Source organism: Grammomys surdaster, unplaced genomic scaffold (genome assembly GCF_004785775.1).
Source record: "Grammomys surdaster isolate TR1022 unplaced genomic scaffold, NIH_TR_1.0 363, whole genome shotgun sequence".
NCBI classification, from domain to species: domain Eukaryota; kingdom Metazoa; phylum Chordata; class Mammalia; order Rodentia; family Muridae; genus Grammomys; species Grammomys surdaster.
The window spans coordinates 9,999,124-10,013,018 of record NW_021604782.1 but is presented as its reverse complement, the minus strand read 5'-3'; the positions used below and the strand labels follow the sequence as shown (position 1 = coordinate 10,013,018).

At 43.3% G+C, this 13,895-nt stretch overlaps 1 protein-coding gene across 1 annotated transcript; it reads left to right on the top strand.

Moving 5' to 3' along the window:
- The first annotated feature begins 115 nt into the window (after positions 1-115).
- On the top strand, positions 116-10,233 carry Cdc26 (cell division cycle 26). The gene is made up of 3 exons (XM_028779951.1): positions 116-216; positions 3,581-3,772; positions 8,427-10,233. The coding sequence occupies exons 2-3, from the start codon at positions 3,692-3,694 to the stop codon at positions 8,601-8,603; spliced, it is 258 nt and encodes an 85-aa protein (XP_028635784.1). The 5' UTR covers positions 116-216; positions 3,581-3,691; the 3' UTR covers positions 8,604-10,233.
- Positions 10,234-13,895: the final 3,662 nt, after the last annotated feature.

The following is a 13,895-nucleotide window of genomic DNA, read 5'->3' as shown; positions in this document are numbered from 1 at the left end:
CTCTAGGAGCCGCGAAGTATCTTGGGAGTGGTAGTTGCCAAGTGTCGGCTGGCATCGAGGGGCGTGGCCTTTCAGAGCTCCGGGCACAACCTTGCGGGAGAAGAGGCGCATGGGAAAAGAGGCCCAGAGTAGCCTGGGAAGTGTAGTTCGGTCTGCGCAGCAATGGCGTCATGGTGGGAGTTGAGGTTCTGGGAAGCTGCAGAGGCCTGAAAAGAGGTAGGTTTGCGGATCGCAGTTGTAATCTGGAACAAACCGAAGGTCTCTGCTCTCTTTCCGGAGGCCTTCCGCCATTTCGAAGCCGAGGCCTGTGTTGCCATGTAAATCTCTTCCTAGACTTCTGCAGCCTTGGAGCTGGGAAAGAGGATTGTTGTCCACGACAGAAGTCCTCTGGGGGCCTCTGGTAACTCGGTGGCTACGTAGTCAATTTGGCCTTCAAGAAGACATTAAACTATAAGAGCCTTCTAAGTCTAAAATAGAGATGTGGAGCAGCTGCGGCCTAGTTTGTTGTTGGTTTACTTGTCTACAGCCGATTCTTTGTATGTGTTCTTTGAAATAAAGGGTCCAGGGAGGCGCCAGATAAAGTGCATACCAGCAGCTGTAGCGCCAATGATTCCTAGGCCATTAGAAATAAGCTTTTTTTTTAATCCTTACATGAAAGTTGGGATTGTAAAAATATTCGCGTTTGCCTAGCTAAACACTCACTTCCGCTCTCAAGCCCCTTTCCCAAAAGACTCCAATTAGAAGAGCACTTCCTCTTCGAGGACTTACTAAATGCCAAGTCACGCGCAAGGAGCTTATTCTATTTTAGTTATTTAAGTCGTGGGACGACAAGAGTACAAACCAGAAACTAAAATTCTGCTGAGAAAAGGTACTCCGTCGTACTGGAGCCATAGTGTAGTAAGTAGGATTAGTAATGTGACGGGTGGCCGAGCTTTTAACCCGTACTCAAGATTGCTCTCTAGTGGTGAGGCTTTCAGTTCGTTCTCAAGTAGGGAACTTTTTTCCCCCCTAAGTATTTCTTCCTTTTTCCTTTGGCGCTGGCTTCCATTTCTCTGCTTAGGGATCTGGTAGAAGGTAGTATCTGATAAAATAAAGCAGTGTTTTATGTTGATTATATCACCCCTTGCTGTGCTAAGCCTCCTGAGAGAAGTGTAAATGTTTCATATACACTGTAGTGTTTTGTTTCATTTTGGATGCATGCAATAATAATTTATATGAATGCACACTATAGCAGAACTTTCATGTAGATCATTACCATTTAGCTCTTTATTCTAGTGGTCTACATGTAACTTTTTTGGTTTTTTCGAGACAGGGTTTCTCTGTATAGTTCTGGCTGTCCCGGAACTCACTCTGTAGACCAGGCTAGCCTCGAACTCAGAAATCCGCCTGCCTCTGCCTCCCAAGTGCTGGGATTAAAGGCATGCACCACCACCGCCCGGCTCTACGTGTAACTTTTATAGGAGGATGATTTTGTTTTGTTTTGTTTTTTTGTTTTGTTTTTCAAGACAAGGTTTCTCTGTGTAGCCCTGGCTGTCCTGGAACACGTTCTGTAGACCAGGCTGATCTCAAACTTACAGAGCTCCTCCTGCCTCTGCCTTCAGAGTTCTGGGATTAAAGGTGTGTGCCACTACCACCCGGCTTCTGATACTGTTAACTAAACTGTTTGTTTCAACTTTATAAAACTGAAATAATTTTTCAAGCTTCCCAAGGCTTCTGTATTAAAATAATATAAAGAATGGGAACGTGAGGTGGTTCAGTGGGTAAAGGAGCCTGTGCTAAGATGTCCCACATGATAGAAGGAGAGAACTGAAGCCCAGATGTTGTCCTCTGACCTCCGCTTGTAAACTGTGTGCTTTCACCAACACCAAATAAATAAATAAATAAATGAATAAATAAATTTTAGTTACTAAAGTGAAAACAAACAAACAAACCCAATAATGGAATTGTCTGGAACTTAAGAAAAGTTAGTGTAGGGTTGTGGGTCTCAAGTCCGCTCTGCCACAGGGCTCGGAAGCTTGGGGAGGCAGGACGCAGGGAGTCTGACTGTGCTTACCCCATGCCAGCTCCAGGTGCTGGGCTAGGGACATCGCGGGTGGGAAAGCACAGTCTGAGGCATAGGACAGCTGGAGCTGATTTGAGGGTCTGTCTGCCTGTGACGAGGCTGGGCCGTCTGGTTCTCAGGCTGGATATCCAGGCCCCGCTGGGAGCCTCAAAGAGCTGAGAACGGAGTCGGAGGGGGTGGGGGTGGGGCTGGATGTATATGGGTGGGTTGGAGGGAAGGGACCAGCTCCTGCTCAGCTATCTCCCTAACTTCTTTGCTCCTTTTGTTTCTTGTCTGTTTTTGTTTTGTTTGGTTTTTGAGACAGGATCTCCCTATGTTTTCTTTGGCTGGTCTCCAACTTCCGGGGTCAAGCCACCCCAAGAAGTTGTGACTGTTGTCATGTGTCACTGCCCTCAGCTCGTTTCTTTTACCTAGTGTGTGTCTTTCGGAGGTTATTGGAACACAAAATTAAGGTGATGGTTGGGTGTCTTGCTTGGGAGCGCACACCTGGAGGGGTCTTGGGACCTGAGATTGGGGGCCCAAGCTTGGTTTCTGACCTAAGAACTCTGGACAGAGAATAGTTTCTGTGCTGCTTTATCAGTGGTGTCCTCCAGGTTTTGAATAAACTATCTCAAAAAGTGTTAAAAATAAAAAATAAAAAAAGAATTGCCTAGATTCTCTGATAGTAACTTGCTAGACTTTGTTTTTAAAGATTTTATTTTAAATTTTGTGTATATAAGGGCTGGAGAGATGGCTCAGCAGTTAAGAGCACTGACTGCTTTTCCAGAGTCCTGAGTTCAATTCCCAGCAACCACATGGTAGCTCACAAACCATCTGTAATGGGATCTGATGCCCTCTTCTGGTGTGTCTGAAGATAGCGGCAGTGTACTCACATATATAAAATAAATAAATAAATAAATCTTAAAACTTTTTTTTTTTTTTGCCGGGCAGTGGTGGCGCAAGCCTTTATTCCCAGCACTTGGGGGGCAGAGGCAGGTGGATTTCTGAGTTCGAGGCCAGCCTGGTTTACAGTGTGAGTTCTAGGACAGCCAGGGCTATATAGAGAAACCCCGTCTTGAAAAGCCAAAAAAAAAAAAAAATGTATATATAGGTATATTAGTGCAGGTAGCCAAGGAGGAATAGGCATCTGCTCCCCTGAAATTGGAGTTACAGACAGTGATAAGTTGGGAATTGAACCTGTGTCCTCTGTATATGCTTAGAATATGCTCTGATACAAAGAGCTGTCTCGCCGGGTGGTGGTGGCACATGCCTTTAATCCCAGCACTTGGGAGGCAGAGGCAGGGGATTTCTGAGTTCGAGGCTAGCCTGGTCTACAGAGTGAGTTCCAGGACAGCCAGAGCTACATAGAGAAACCCTGTCTCGAAAAACAAAAAAACAAAAAACAAACAAAAAACAAACAAACAAAAAACAAAGAGCCGTCTCTTTACTCCAGCAATGAGAGGATGCCTCTAGATTTTGAAGTCTGCATGGAATCTGAATGAGTTGATGTCCTGTCCATTTTATTGTTCATGTTTACAGATTCATCTGTTTGCAGCTGAGACTTAGCACCCGCAGCTTTTCCTCTCCTGCCATTTTAACAGCCTATAGCTCGCTGGGCCTGGCTCCTCTCAAGTCCTGGTTGACTTCAATATGCTGCGACGAAAACCGACCCGCCTGGAGCTCAAGCTCGACGACATTGAGGAGTTTGAGAGTATTCGAAAGGACCTGGAGGTGAGGATTGGGTTTCTGCTTCTTAGGGGCTATTTCAGACAGTGATTGCCTTCTGAAGCTCAGACTCTACAGCAGCTTGTTTAAAATCTATGTGGCTGCTTTACAGACATCTCAAGACAAAAGTGAATTTCCTGTGACTGTCACAGCAAAGATCTAAGGACTTAGTGGCCTGAAACAACAGAAAATGATCCTTTTACAGTTACTTAAAAAAAATAGTACTATTTTATTTATTAACTTTTTTCATGTATTTTGATCATGTTGCCCCATCCCCAGTTCCTCCCAGGACCTCCTTACCCACCCAACGTTATGTTCTTTCCCTTCCTCTTAAAAACAATACAAAAACAAACCCCCAAAACAAAGAAACACCGAAGTCCACAAAAGTACCATTGAGTTCATTTTTGTATTGGCCAGCTACTGGCTATGGAGCCCGCTCAGGAGTGTGGTTAATATATCCAGTGGCATGAGAGATGTTGGAGAAGATTGTTTTTCCTTTTGACAACACCGTCAGTTGCAGATAGCTTCTTGGTTAGGGGTGGGTGAGACCCTGTTTGGCTTGAACTTCTGCAGGTTTTGATTGTGCTACAATCAAAGGCTTGATTTTCATAGTCTCTGTGAGTTCATATGTGCGTCAGTCCTATTGTGTGGATGACGCTGTTTCCTTGGGGGTCATCTCTCATCTCTGGGTCTCACAATCTTTCTGCCTCCTCTTCCACATAGATCCCTGAGCTGTGAGGGCAGGAGTCTGATGAAGACATTCCAGTTAGGACAGGGTTCTCCAAAGTCTTCCATAATCTACACATTGTCCATTTGTGGGTCTCTGTGTTCATTCCCATCTTGTGCAAGAAGAAACTCCTCTAATGGGGCTGAGAAAGACACTGATTTGTGGCTATGGCAATGTAGTATCATTTTATTGCTCTGATCCTTTAGCGGAATTGTCTTAGGTTTCCCCTCGGCCGGTGGCCCATCTAGTTTCAGGTTTGGGCATGCTAGGCAAACATTCTACCAACTGAGCAACATTTATTATTAGCATTGTTTATTATTAGCATTGTTAGCACTTATTGTAACTTGAAGTTACCATTATTTTTCCCCTTAATGCTGGAGATCAGTGTAGGACCTTGTGTATGTTAGACAGAAACTTACTGAACATTCACCTGTAAATGGTATTTTTAAATGTTACTTAATTATTCTTAGTTATTAATATGATCTGGCCAGCCCCCAATAACAGAGCCAGAGTCTTGTATAATCAGCTTTAGCACAGTTACTAGGCAAACTACTCTTAATCTTTTTTTCTGTATTCTAGACTGTTACTCTTATCTGTGCTTCCCAAGTACTTGCTGTGTGAGTCTCCTCTGGGCTATTTCTGCTCCATCAGCCTGCCCTGGGGCATTTCACTCGTCCGTCCGTGTGCTCCTGGTCCATCACGTCTAATGGAGACCTCCTGGTCTCTCTGTCTTTTTTCTCCTCCTCCTCTCTTATTTTCCCTTCTCCTTCAACTGCTTCCTCTCTTCTTCTCTCCTTGTGGTCCTTACCTGTGACCCCCAGCCCAGTAACCTAAACCCCAGCTATTTTTATTCTCCCCAGTAATTGGCTGTAGTCACTTTTATTTAACCAATAGTTTTAAATTGGGGAGCAAGGTTTATACAACATCATTTGGTATACATGAGGATCTTTGGGGACAACCAGATCTGGGGTGGGGGGAACTATTTAGCATTTGAATACATAGCAGACAACCCCAACATTCACCTGTTCCTTGCAATCATTTGGTCGCTTATTGTAAAATCTTTTATATTAGGAACTTTGATTACACAAATCATATCCATGTTCTTTACCACTGAATTTCTAGAATCTAGCCTGCAGTGGAGTACTATTTATATTTTTTGTTTGAGACAGGATCTCACTGTCTGGAACTCATTATGTAGCCCAGGCTGGCCTTGAACTTGAACATTTGCCTCTGCTTCCCGAGTGGTGGAGTTACAGGCATATGGTACCACACCTTGCAGCTGTATTTTTTCTAAATCTGGCTTTGCCATATAACATTAGATATCCATTAATAAGAATAATTTCTTTGGAGGCAGAGGTAGACAGATCTCTGTAAGTTTGAGGCCAGCATGGTCTATAGAGCAAGTTCTAGGACAGCCAGGGCCATTACACAGAGAAAACCAACAACAACAAAAAAAAAGATTCTTTCACATCTTCAAGATGAAGTCCAAATTCCTAAGCACGGTACATGAGGTCCTTTATGACTGGGTCCTTGTTCGTCTCTCTCCTTTATCTCCCAGATTGTCTTTAATCTCAGTGCTAGTACTGTTCCTTTGCCTGACACACTCTATCCCTTCATAAAGTCAGTCTGGACTCTGCACTGTTGCCACCACAGGAGGAAGATGGGTCGTGAATCAGAGGAACCAAGCCTTGCTTGGTGGAACTTTGACCCAAGCTTTGAAGATACAGATGAGAGCTTAAGAGGACGTTAAGAGAAGTGGAAACACTCACAAATCATCTGCTCTTGAGAAAGCCCCAAACAAAACGTTTATGGCCTTGTCCAGATGTCAGTGTTTGCTTATCCACACCAGGTTGGTTGATAGGCAGAGTAGAACCAAAGAGCCCTTTCTGGAGATGATTCTGGATGCACTGTGCACATCAGTGGTGGAGAAGATTTTTGTTGGTGATAGTAACAAATATTCAGAGGCATGTACTTTAAGAGACTGCTTTGAACTGTATGGCAAGATTGAAAGCAGTAGTTGTAAAAATGGTGGGAGAGGATTTGGCTTATATCTTGTGCCAGTTGATTCAGAAATAACTCTGAATAACTCTGTTCACTGGCATCATTTTGACATGGAAAAGGCCCTTTTTGAACAAGATGTGCTTCACTGGATACCAAGGAGGCCGTGGGGATGGATCTGGTGACCTTTCTAGGTTGTGAAGGAAACTTTGGATGTACTGGAGTAACTTTAGAAGACGAGGCTACAGTGGCGGAGGTGGTGGCAGCAGAGGTAGTCATGGAGCAGGCTACGGTGGCTGTATAGATTGTAAACAGTATCAGAATGTGGAACCTAAGGTAGATTCAGTACTAGTTGAATACATGGTGACTCCAGTGAAGGGAATTTGGCACTGGTATAATTACAGTGGTGGTGAGAACTGTCACGACCTTGGAAATCGGTTAGATCATACACCCAGGGAATAAACAGTTGTAGTGACAGAAACCCAGGCAGGTGGTAGTGGAGATATAGCATAATTCTTCTTCTTCTTCTTTTTTTTTTTTTTTAAAAAAAGATGAGGTTTTACTGTGTATCCCAGGCTGGCCTTGAACGTGTAATAGTCAATAGTCTATTGACTATTACAATAGCAAGGGTTCTGTTTTTTTTTTTTTTTTTTTTTTTTGACATAGGGTTTCTCTGTGTAGCTTTGGCATTCCTGGAATTCACCCTGTAGAGCAGGCTGTCCTCCATCGTAGAGATCTCCCTGCCTCTACCTCCCTAGCGCTGAGATTAAAGGCCTGCACCGCCATGCCTGGCAAGTAGCAGAGTTCTAAACAGAGCAGAAAAGGGCTTCCATTCTTAGGAAAGAGAGTTGTTAGGATAGCTATAGGGTTACTTAGGGACAGTCCAGCCAAATGCCTTAAAGAAAGTCTAGGATATAAGCCACAGGAGTAACACCCTAACAGGAAGGTTTCTGCAGTGTAAGCAGGAAGCCCTTCTTTAGGAGGTCCTTAGCCACAAGTTGCAACTGTTGACACAATGTGGTGCTGGCTGGATTGTCATCAAGGTCATCTGTCTATTGCAGATTTTTTTCTTTCTTGTTTTGTTTGAAGCAGGGTTTTCTGTGTAGCCCTGACTGTCCTGGGACTCACTTTATAGACCGCTGGCCTAAAACTCAAGAGATCCACCTGCCTCTGCCTCCTGAGTACTGGGATTAAAGGGGTGTGTCACCACCTCCTGGCTGTAGATTTTCTTTTCATTACATCAGATTTATTACTCGGTGAATAGCAGTACTAGTACTAAGAGGAAAGTTTTCAAAAAAAAATTCAAAACAAACCCCAAATCAAAACAGAGACTGGGATATAGTACAGTGGTCAATTCCTTGTCTAATATTCATGAGGCCTTCTAGCATCTCCAAGAGAGATAATTAATTTATGAAATTTAAAAGCCAGAAGGAAGCCCCTCTACTCTGACCTATTGACAAGATAGCATAATGTCTCCTTGAGTTTCTGTAATCAACATGGAGCCAGTCCGGCTGTGGGTTTTTAGTGGGTGCTAGTCATGCCATCTTTCACTTGTTCTCATTGATAGTAATTTGCTGAAACACCTTTTGTTGCTCTATGCTGGGCCTTTATATCACACTCTAATTCCTCACACCCCCTTTGTGTTTTTGGCATTGTGGGCTTTCCCATTATAATCCAGAGTACTCTATGCTATAATTAATAGTCTACATCTCCGCTTGCCTTCTAGACTGTGACATCCTGGGATGTAGGGTTCTATCATCCACGGTTGCACGCCCTTATCTGTTACTATCCTAAACTTGGGATTATTAGCTTATTGTTTATTAGCCCAAACCTTGTTCCATACCCAGTACCTAGTATATGGTAAATTCTAGCTAAACATTTGTTAATTGAAAGAATGTTGTATTATATCTTTTTTTTTTTTTTTAATACTTGCAGGCCCGTAAGAAACAGAAGGAAGATGTGGAGGGTGTAGGAACCAGTGATGGAGAAGGAGCTGCTGGGCTCAGCAGTGACCCCAAGAGCCGGGAACAAATGATTAATGATAGAATTGGTTATAAACCCCAACTCAAGACCAACAACCGCACATCTCAGTTTGGAAACTTTGAATTTTAGAGATGGATTCTCTTGCATGCCAGACCCCTGGGACAGAATACAATGATGACAGAAGTACAAACCAGATTTAGAAAATTAAGTGTGTGCAACCAAGCAGAATGTTTTCAGTCTCCTGCAGGGAGAGATAACTTCTGTGTGAAATTATTGCTGTCCAACCTTTCTGATAGGAAGCCAAATTCTGGCTTGTTCCTAGAGAATTGGACTGCAGAAAGCTCACCTGATTTTTGTTTTTAAAAATAAATATATTTTTGGAAAAAATGTGAGACGTCCTTAAAGGTAGTAACACTGCTAATCTCCAGCTCTGACAGGTAACTGCTACAAATCATTCTCCTTGTCTTTACAAAAAGACCCCAGACCCTGAACACTTGCATTTGATCCCCTGGACTTTGACTTGTTTATTCAGTATCTGGTGACTGCTGACCATCCTGCAAGCAACAGAGATCCCAGATGACTGCACTCAGGCTGCAATCCAGCATCTGGGAGGCTGAAGTAGGAATCTTAAAGAGTTGGAGGCTAGTCTGGGCTACAGAGCAAAACCCTGTCTCAAAAATGTCAAAAAAAAAAAAAAAAAAAAAAACAAACGAAACCAAGACAAAGATCTCTGTTCTCATGGAGACTAGATTCTAATGATCAGATTGTCAGAATCAAATCCACTTACAGAAAGGTTTTACACAAGTGGGGGAGTCACGAGCCGCTCTAATAGTGAGAGAAAGAGAGAGACTCTATTCTTCACTTGGAACTTCACTTGCACAGGACCCATCTGAGCGCTACTCTGGATACTTTTGCACCATGCCCTATTGTTACCAAAAAATTCAGGGACAGAACCACCAGCTGTGGAAGCCAGAACATCTGGAATTAAGTTTCAAAGAAACTCCTTAGCTGGGATTTACCCATGATTTTGGATAGTTCCTGAGTGATGTGAATGGGAAGGTAGAGACAGAGGGGATGTATACGTCCCTCTTCCTGCTCCAAGCTTTTCTACAAAACCTTTATTCTAGTTTTATTGATGACCCCTAAGTCATGTTATCTTCCTGTCTTAGAGAACAATAAAACCCCCAAGACACAGGCTGTACATAGACTCTTATTATTGCAGCCTGCAAAGGCATTACAGGGGGCAAAGAAAAGGAAGAAAAGGACCTGCCTGCTTACTGCAACTCCCCAGTAGGATTTCTCACAGTTGTTTTTATGCCTCCTGCATGGCTTGCCTTTTATACTTATAGCTGTCCTGCAGAGGGCTGTGTTAGAGTGCTGAGTGATTCGTGCAGATTCTCTTAGTTCCTGAGGGCACGCCATTCTGAATTTGCAGAAGTGAACCAGAGCGCAGCCATGAAGTGGTAGGTACTGGGCAGTCTGCTTTCCAAGCCCAGGCTTCCAAAAAAGCAATAGCCTCAACTACATTGCTTTCTTAGTGTTCTGAGCTGAGTCTTCAAGAAAGCAGTGTGTCATGGAGAGAGAATTTTCTATTTTTCAGTTTCCAAGAATTTCTGTGCTCTCTTATTAACAGAATAAGTAGACCAGGACTTATTGTAATTGCTAATCTTTTCTGGGCATACTTAAATTATATGGATAAACTCTGTGTTCCTTAGGATCTGTTTGTTTCTGGATTACCAACACTGACCTTCTGACCTTATTCAGGAAGAGTGACCTTTCATTTTCCTGAAGCCTTCAGGTATAATATAATCAATACATAGTAAAAATGTAGTAAGGCTTGGATGCTTGTGTGGGATATCTGTATTGTGTGTCTTGTGTGTATTGCTCTTAAATAGGTGCCAGTACTCCTTTGTGTGTATGCACATGCAGGGCATGCTAGGGATTGAAAGAGCTTAGAAAGGCCCACCATGTAAGCTCTCAACCAACTGAGCTACACCCATAGCCATTTGTTTTTGCAACAGGGTCTCTCACGGTGTTAGGATCCCAGGCCCATCTGCAATTCTGCCCATCTGCAGCCCTCTCTATCTCCATCTTCATAGCTGGTTCTGAGATCCCTGCTGCTACAGGGAGACAGACAAGCTGTGGAGTATCTGTAAACACAGTACCCAGGTGCCAGGATTACACTTCAGTTTCTTAGACTTACAGACCAGGTTGCTAGACTCTAGGACAGTAGAGGGCCTCTGGTGGGGCACATCTGCCACCTGTATGTACCCCTCCTCTTTATTTCCCTTATACCCTGAGTGGCACATTCCTTTAGAATTCCCTCCCTTCTTGCTACAAAGAATCAGAGATAAACTGACTGCTGTTAGGGTCTGAGCTCTCAGAGCCTCCCATGCTGCTATCTGTATTTTTATGGTATTAATTAACTACTGGCCCAAAAGGAAAATTCACCCTTGTCCCCTTAGACCCCCAAACTGAAGACATTTCACTAAGTAGTCTAGGTCTTTCCTCATGATCTTCCTGCCTCAACTTGCCAAACACTGGAAGGACAGTCATGTGTCGCCACACTTGACTCTCAACTGCCCTTTTATAAATGAGAACACTAAGGCTTTGAGATGCTTAGGATAGCTGTTCCTAAGTGGTACAGCCCAGATTTGAGCCTGCTGTTCCCAAAAGTGATGCTTATCACAGCATGGTGAAAGACTGCAGGAGTGGTGATGATGGGCCAGCAGGAAGACCCATAGCAGCAATACTTCCCCTCCACTACAGGGATAGGCAGAGTCTGGCAGTGAGCTTCCTGGTAGCCCAGTGCTCCTGCCTACATGAATACAGGGATTATGAATTATGGATGAAAGGAGGCAAAGGTTAGCTTTTGAACTCCTATACTGAAATATTTGCCGCTTCCTGAAGACCCATGTGCTATACACAAGGTCATGCTGACCTGGCAGGCACTATATCAGCGTGTTACGAAGAGTGAGAGGAGAGCAATGAGGCCATGCCATCGAGGATACTGACGTCCTAGAACCAGCTTATTTGGACACTACTTTGTGTAGACAGACATGCATAGAATCACAAAAATCAAAGTATTTATTTTGTTTTCTTGCACACAACACTTAAAACATTCCCATTACAGCACTCCTGCTCTTCGAGAGCTTACAGTCTCTGAAACAGTCAACGTGAATGTAGACCCAGGAATTAAGGCATTACATCAAATGCAGACCTGTCATTTGGAGGCATCTTCTGAAGTAGCTGGAAAGGGCAGGCTCAAGATTAAATGACATGATGTACAAACCCAAGCCCATGGCCTGAAGGGGACTCTGGGACAACCCTACCATAGGAGTAGTGAAGAAACTTTCTGATGGATGCTGAGGAGGTTCCTTATGTGGGCAGTGGGGTGTTGAGTATTCTTTCATCTTGGACTGCAGTTAGTACCTAGGATCTGTAACTCTGAGGACGTTAATCCTTTACCCAGCTTTATAGAAATTTCAGTGGTCCATCTGCTTCTTGAAGCAAACTTAAGACCTCTATCTGCTTTGTAAATACAAAATTCTAATTATTATGAAATAATAACCACAGAAATAGCAATGCCTACTGCATCAGGAAGGTGAGAGAGATGTTAAACACTAAGTTACCTGGGATAAAAGAAAGGGAAAAGTAGGGCAGGGGCTAAAGAAACTCAGCTCTAGCCTTCCCACAGAAGGAGACAGATAAACACAAAGGCTGGCCATTAAAGTTCAAGAGGATTCTGCACTAACCACATTCTCTAGCAACCTCGTTGAGGGATCTCAAGTTTAGGATTTGCAGTAGACTATTTCTAATCTGAGGCCACCCTGAATAACCACGTTAAAGTGAGGTTTCTCTTGGTTTCAGATTCATAGCACCTTGTCCTTACAGGCCTCGGTTCCTCTCACCTCAATGATAAGGTCCGTTTCTGATAGTTTATGCTTTATTTTTAGGGTGTTAGGGCTTAAACACAGGGCCTGACACATGCTAGGTAAGTGATCCACGTGGAGCTGCCTCTCAGCCTTGGAAGGTGTTTTATACCAGCTCATCTGGAGAGTTCTAGAGAGCACCAGGGTCAGCACTAAGTGTGTTTTTTGTATACCCCTGGGTTTATTATTCCTTGGCTTCTGAGATGACAGCAGGCTATTTGCACCTTAATGTTGGGCTCTGTCAGTACCTGTCATTCACATTTGGTGCTAAAAACTAGCACAGCAGGATGAACTAGAAGACAAGCAAAGCTCTAAAGGTGATTTCTAAGATTTTTAGCTTCCACTTAGTAGGCTTGGTTCAAAGCCACCAAAGTACACATTCCTGGTTCTCCAATATTTAATTGGCACGCACAGAGAAAGTACAAATTTAAAACAGCAACACTGGACCAACAAGACAGTAGGTTTGTTTCTTCTGCTCTGAGGCACAACTGGATCTAGCACCAAAAAGGGCAGGATTTAACAGACCAGCATAGGAAGAATCACTTTAAAGAGGTAGTTTGGGAACAAGCCTGCATGTTGATTAATAATTGACAGAACACCCAATGAGATTCTTTGTTGAGAAAAGGGGTTTTGGCCACTGTGATCTAAGTAAATCCCCATAAATAATAAAGATGGTCAAGTAGTGGATGGGGACCTACACAGTGTACACTGAGAACAGTCTAGCTATTGGCGTGTCTCTCCAAACAAGAAAGCTTGGTTTTTGCCTTTTGACTGGCTGACTCACAGCAGATCAAAGGTCTCTTGGCCTTCAGATAACTTCCAAGGAACCTTAGATCTTTAAAAGTCAGGACTAGAGACTTCATATATGCTGATGGTGTACTTTGGCCGCAATCCCACACATTGTATGTGGGTACACATAAAGCATGTTTGGAGGTGAATAAATGTTTGTGGAATGATTAAGTGTTGACCAGCAGCATTTAGATGTAACGTGCCCAAGGCATACCACCTACTAACCAGCAGATCAGATGTTCAAGCCTGATACCAGGTAGCCCCACCCTTTGTCCCTTCTAGGTTCAACTTTGCTAGTTTAATGCAGAGACTCTTAAGGTAATCCTCTGGACTGTCAGTAGAAACATCACCTAGGAACTTAGAAATGCCAAATTTGGTGGCTCTGGGGTTGAGGTCCACCAAGTAGTGTCTTAGCAAGCCCTCTGGGTGATTCTGAAGCACTGTAAAGTTTTAAAATATTGGTTTTGAGGAACACATACAAAAACAATACAAACTCTTGTTCAGTTGGGACAAGCCAAGGTACTGAGTCAAAGTAAAATACTAATGGTTTTATTTAACAATATCTATTTTTGTTGTCTTAAATTGATTGTCCTGTTTTTGTTTTGATTGGCAAGTTCATTCTAATCAAATGTTAAGTAGGAACACAAGTTGATGATAGCGCGAATACAGACTCAGACTCCCCACTCTCCACACGTGTCTA

Excerpts from the sequence above, each read along its gene's own strand:
- Cdc26 (XM_028779951.1), top strand. The coding sequence starts at position 3,692 with ATGCTGCGACGAAAACCGACCCGCCTGGAGCTCAAGCTCGACGACATT. Across the intron at positions 3,773-8,426 it reads GTATTCGAAAGGACCTGGAG|GCCCGTAAGAAACAGAAGGA; the intron begins GTGAGGATTGGG and ends TAATACTTGCAG.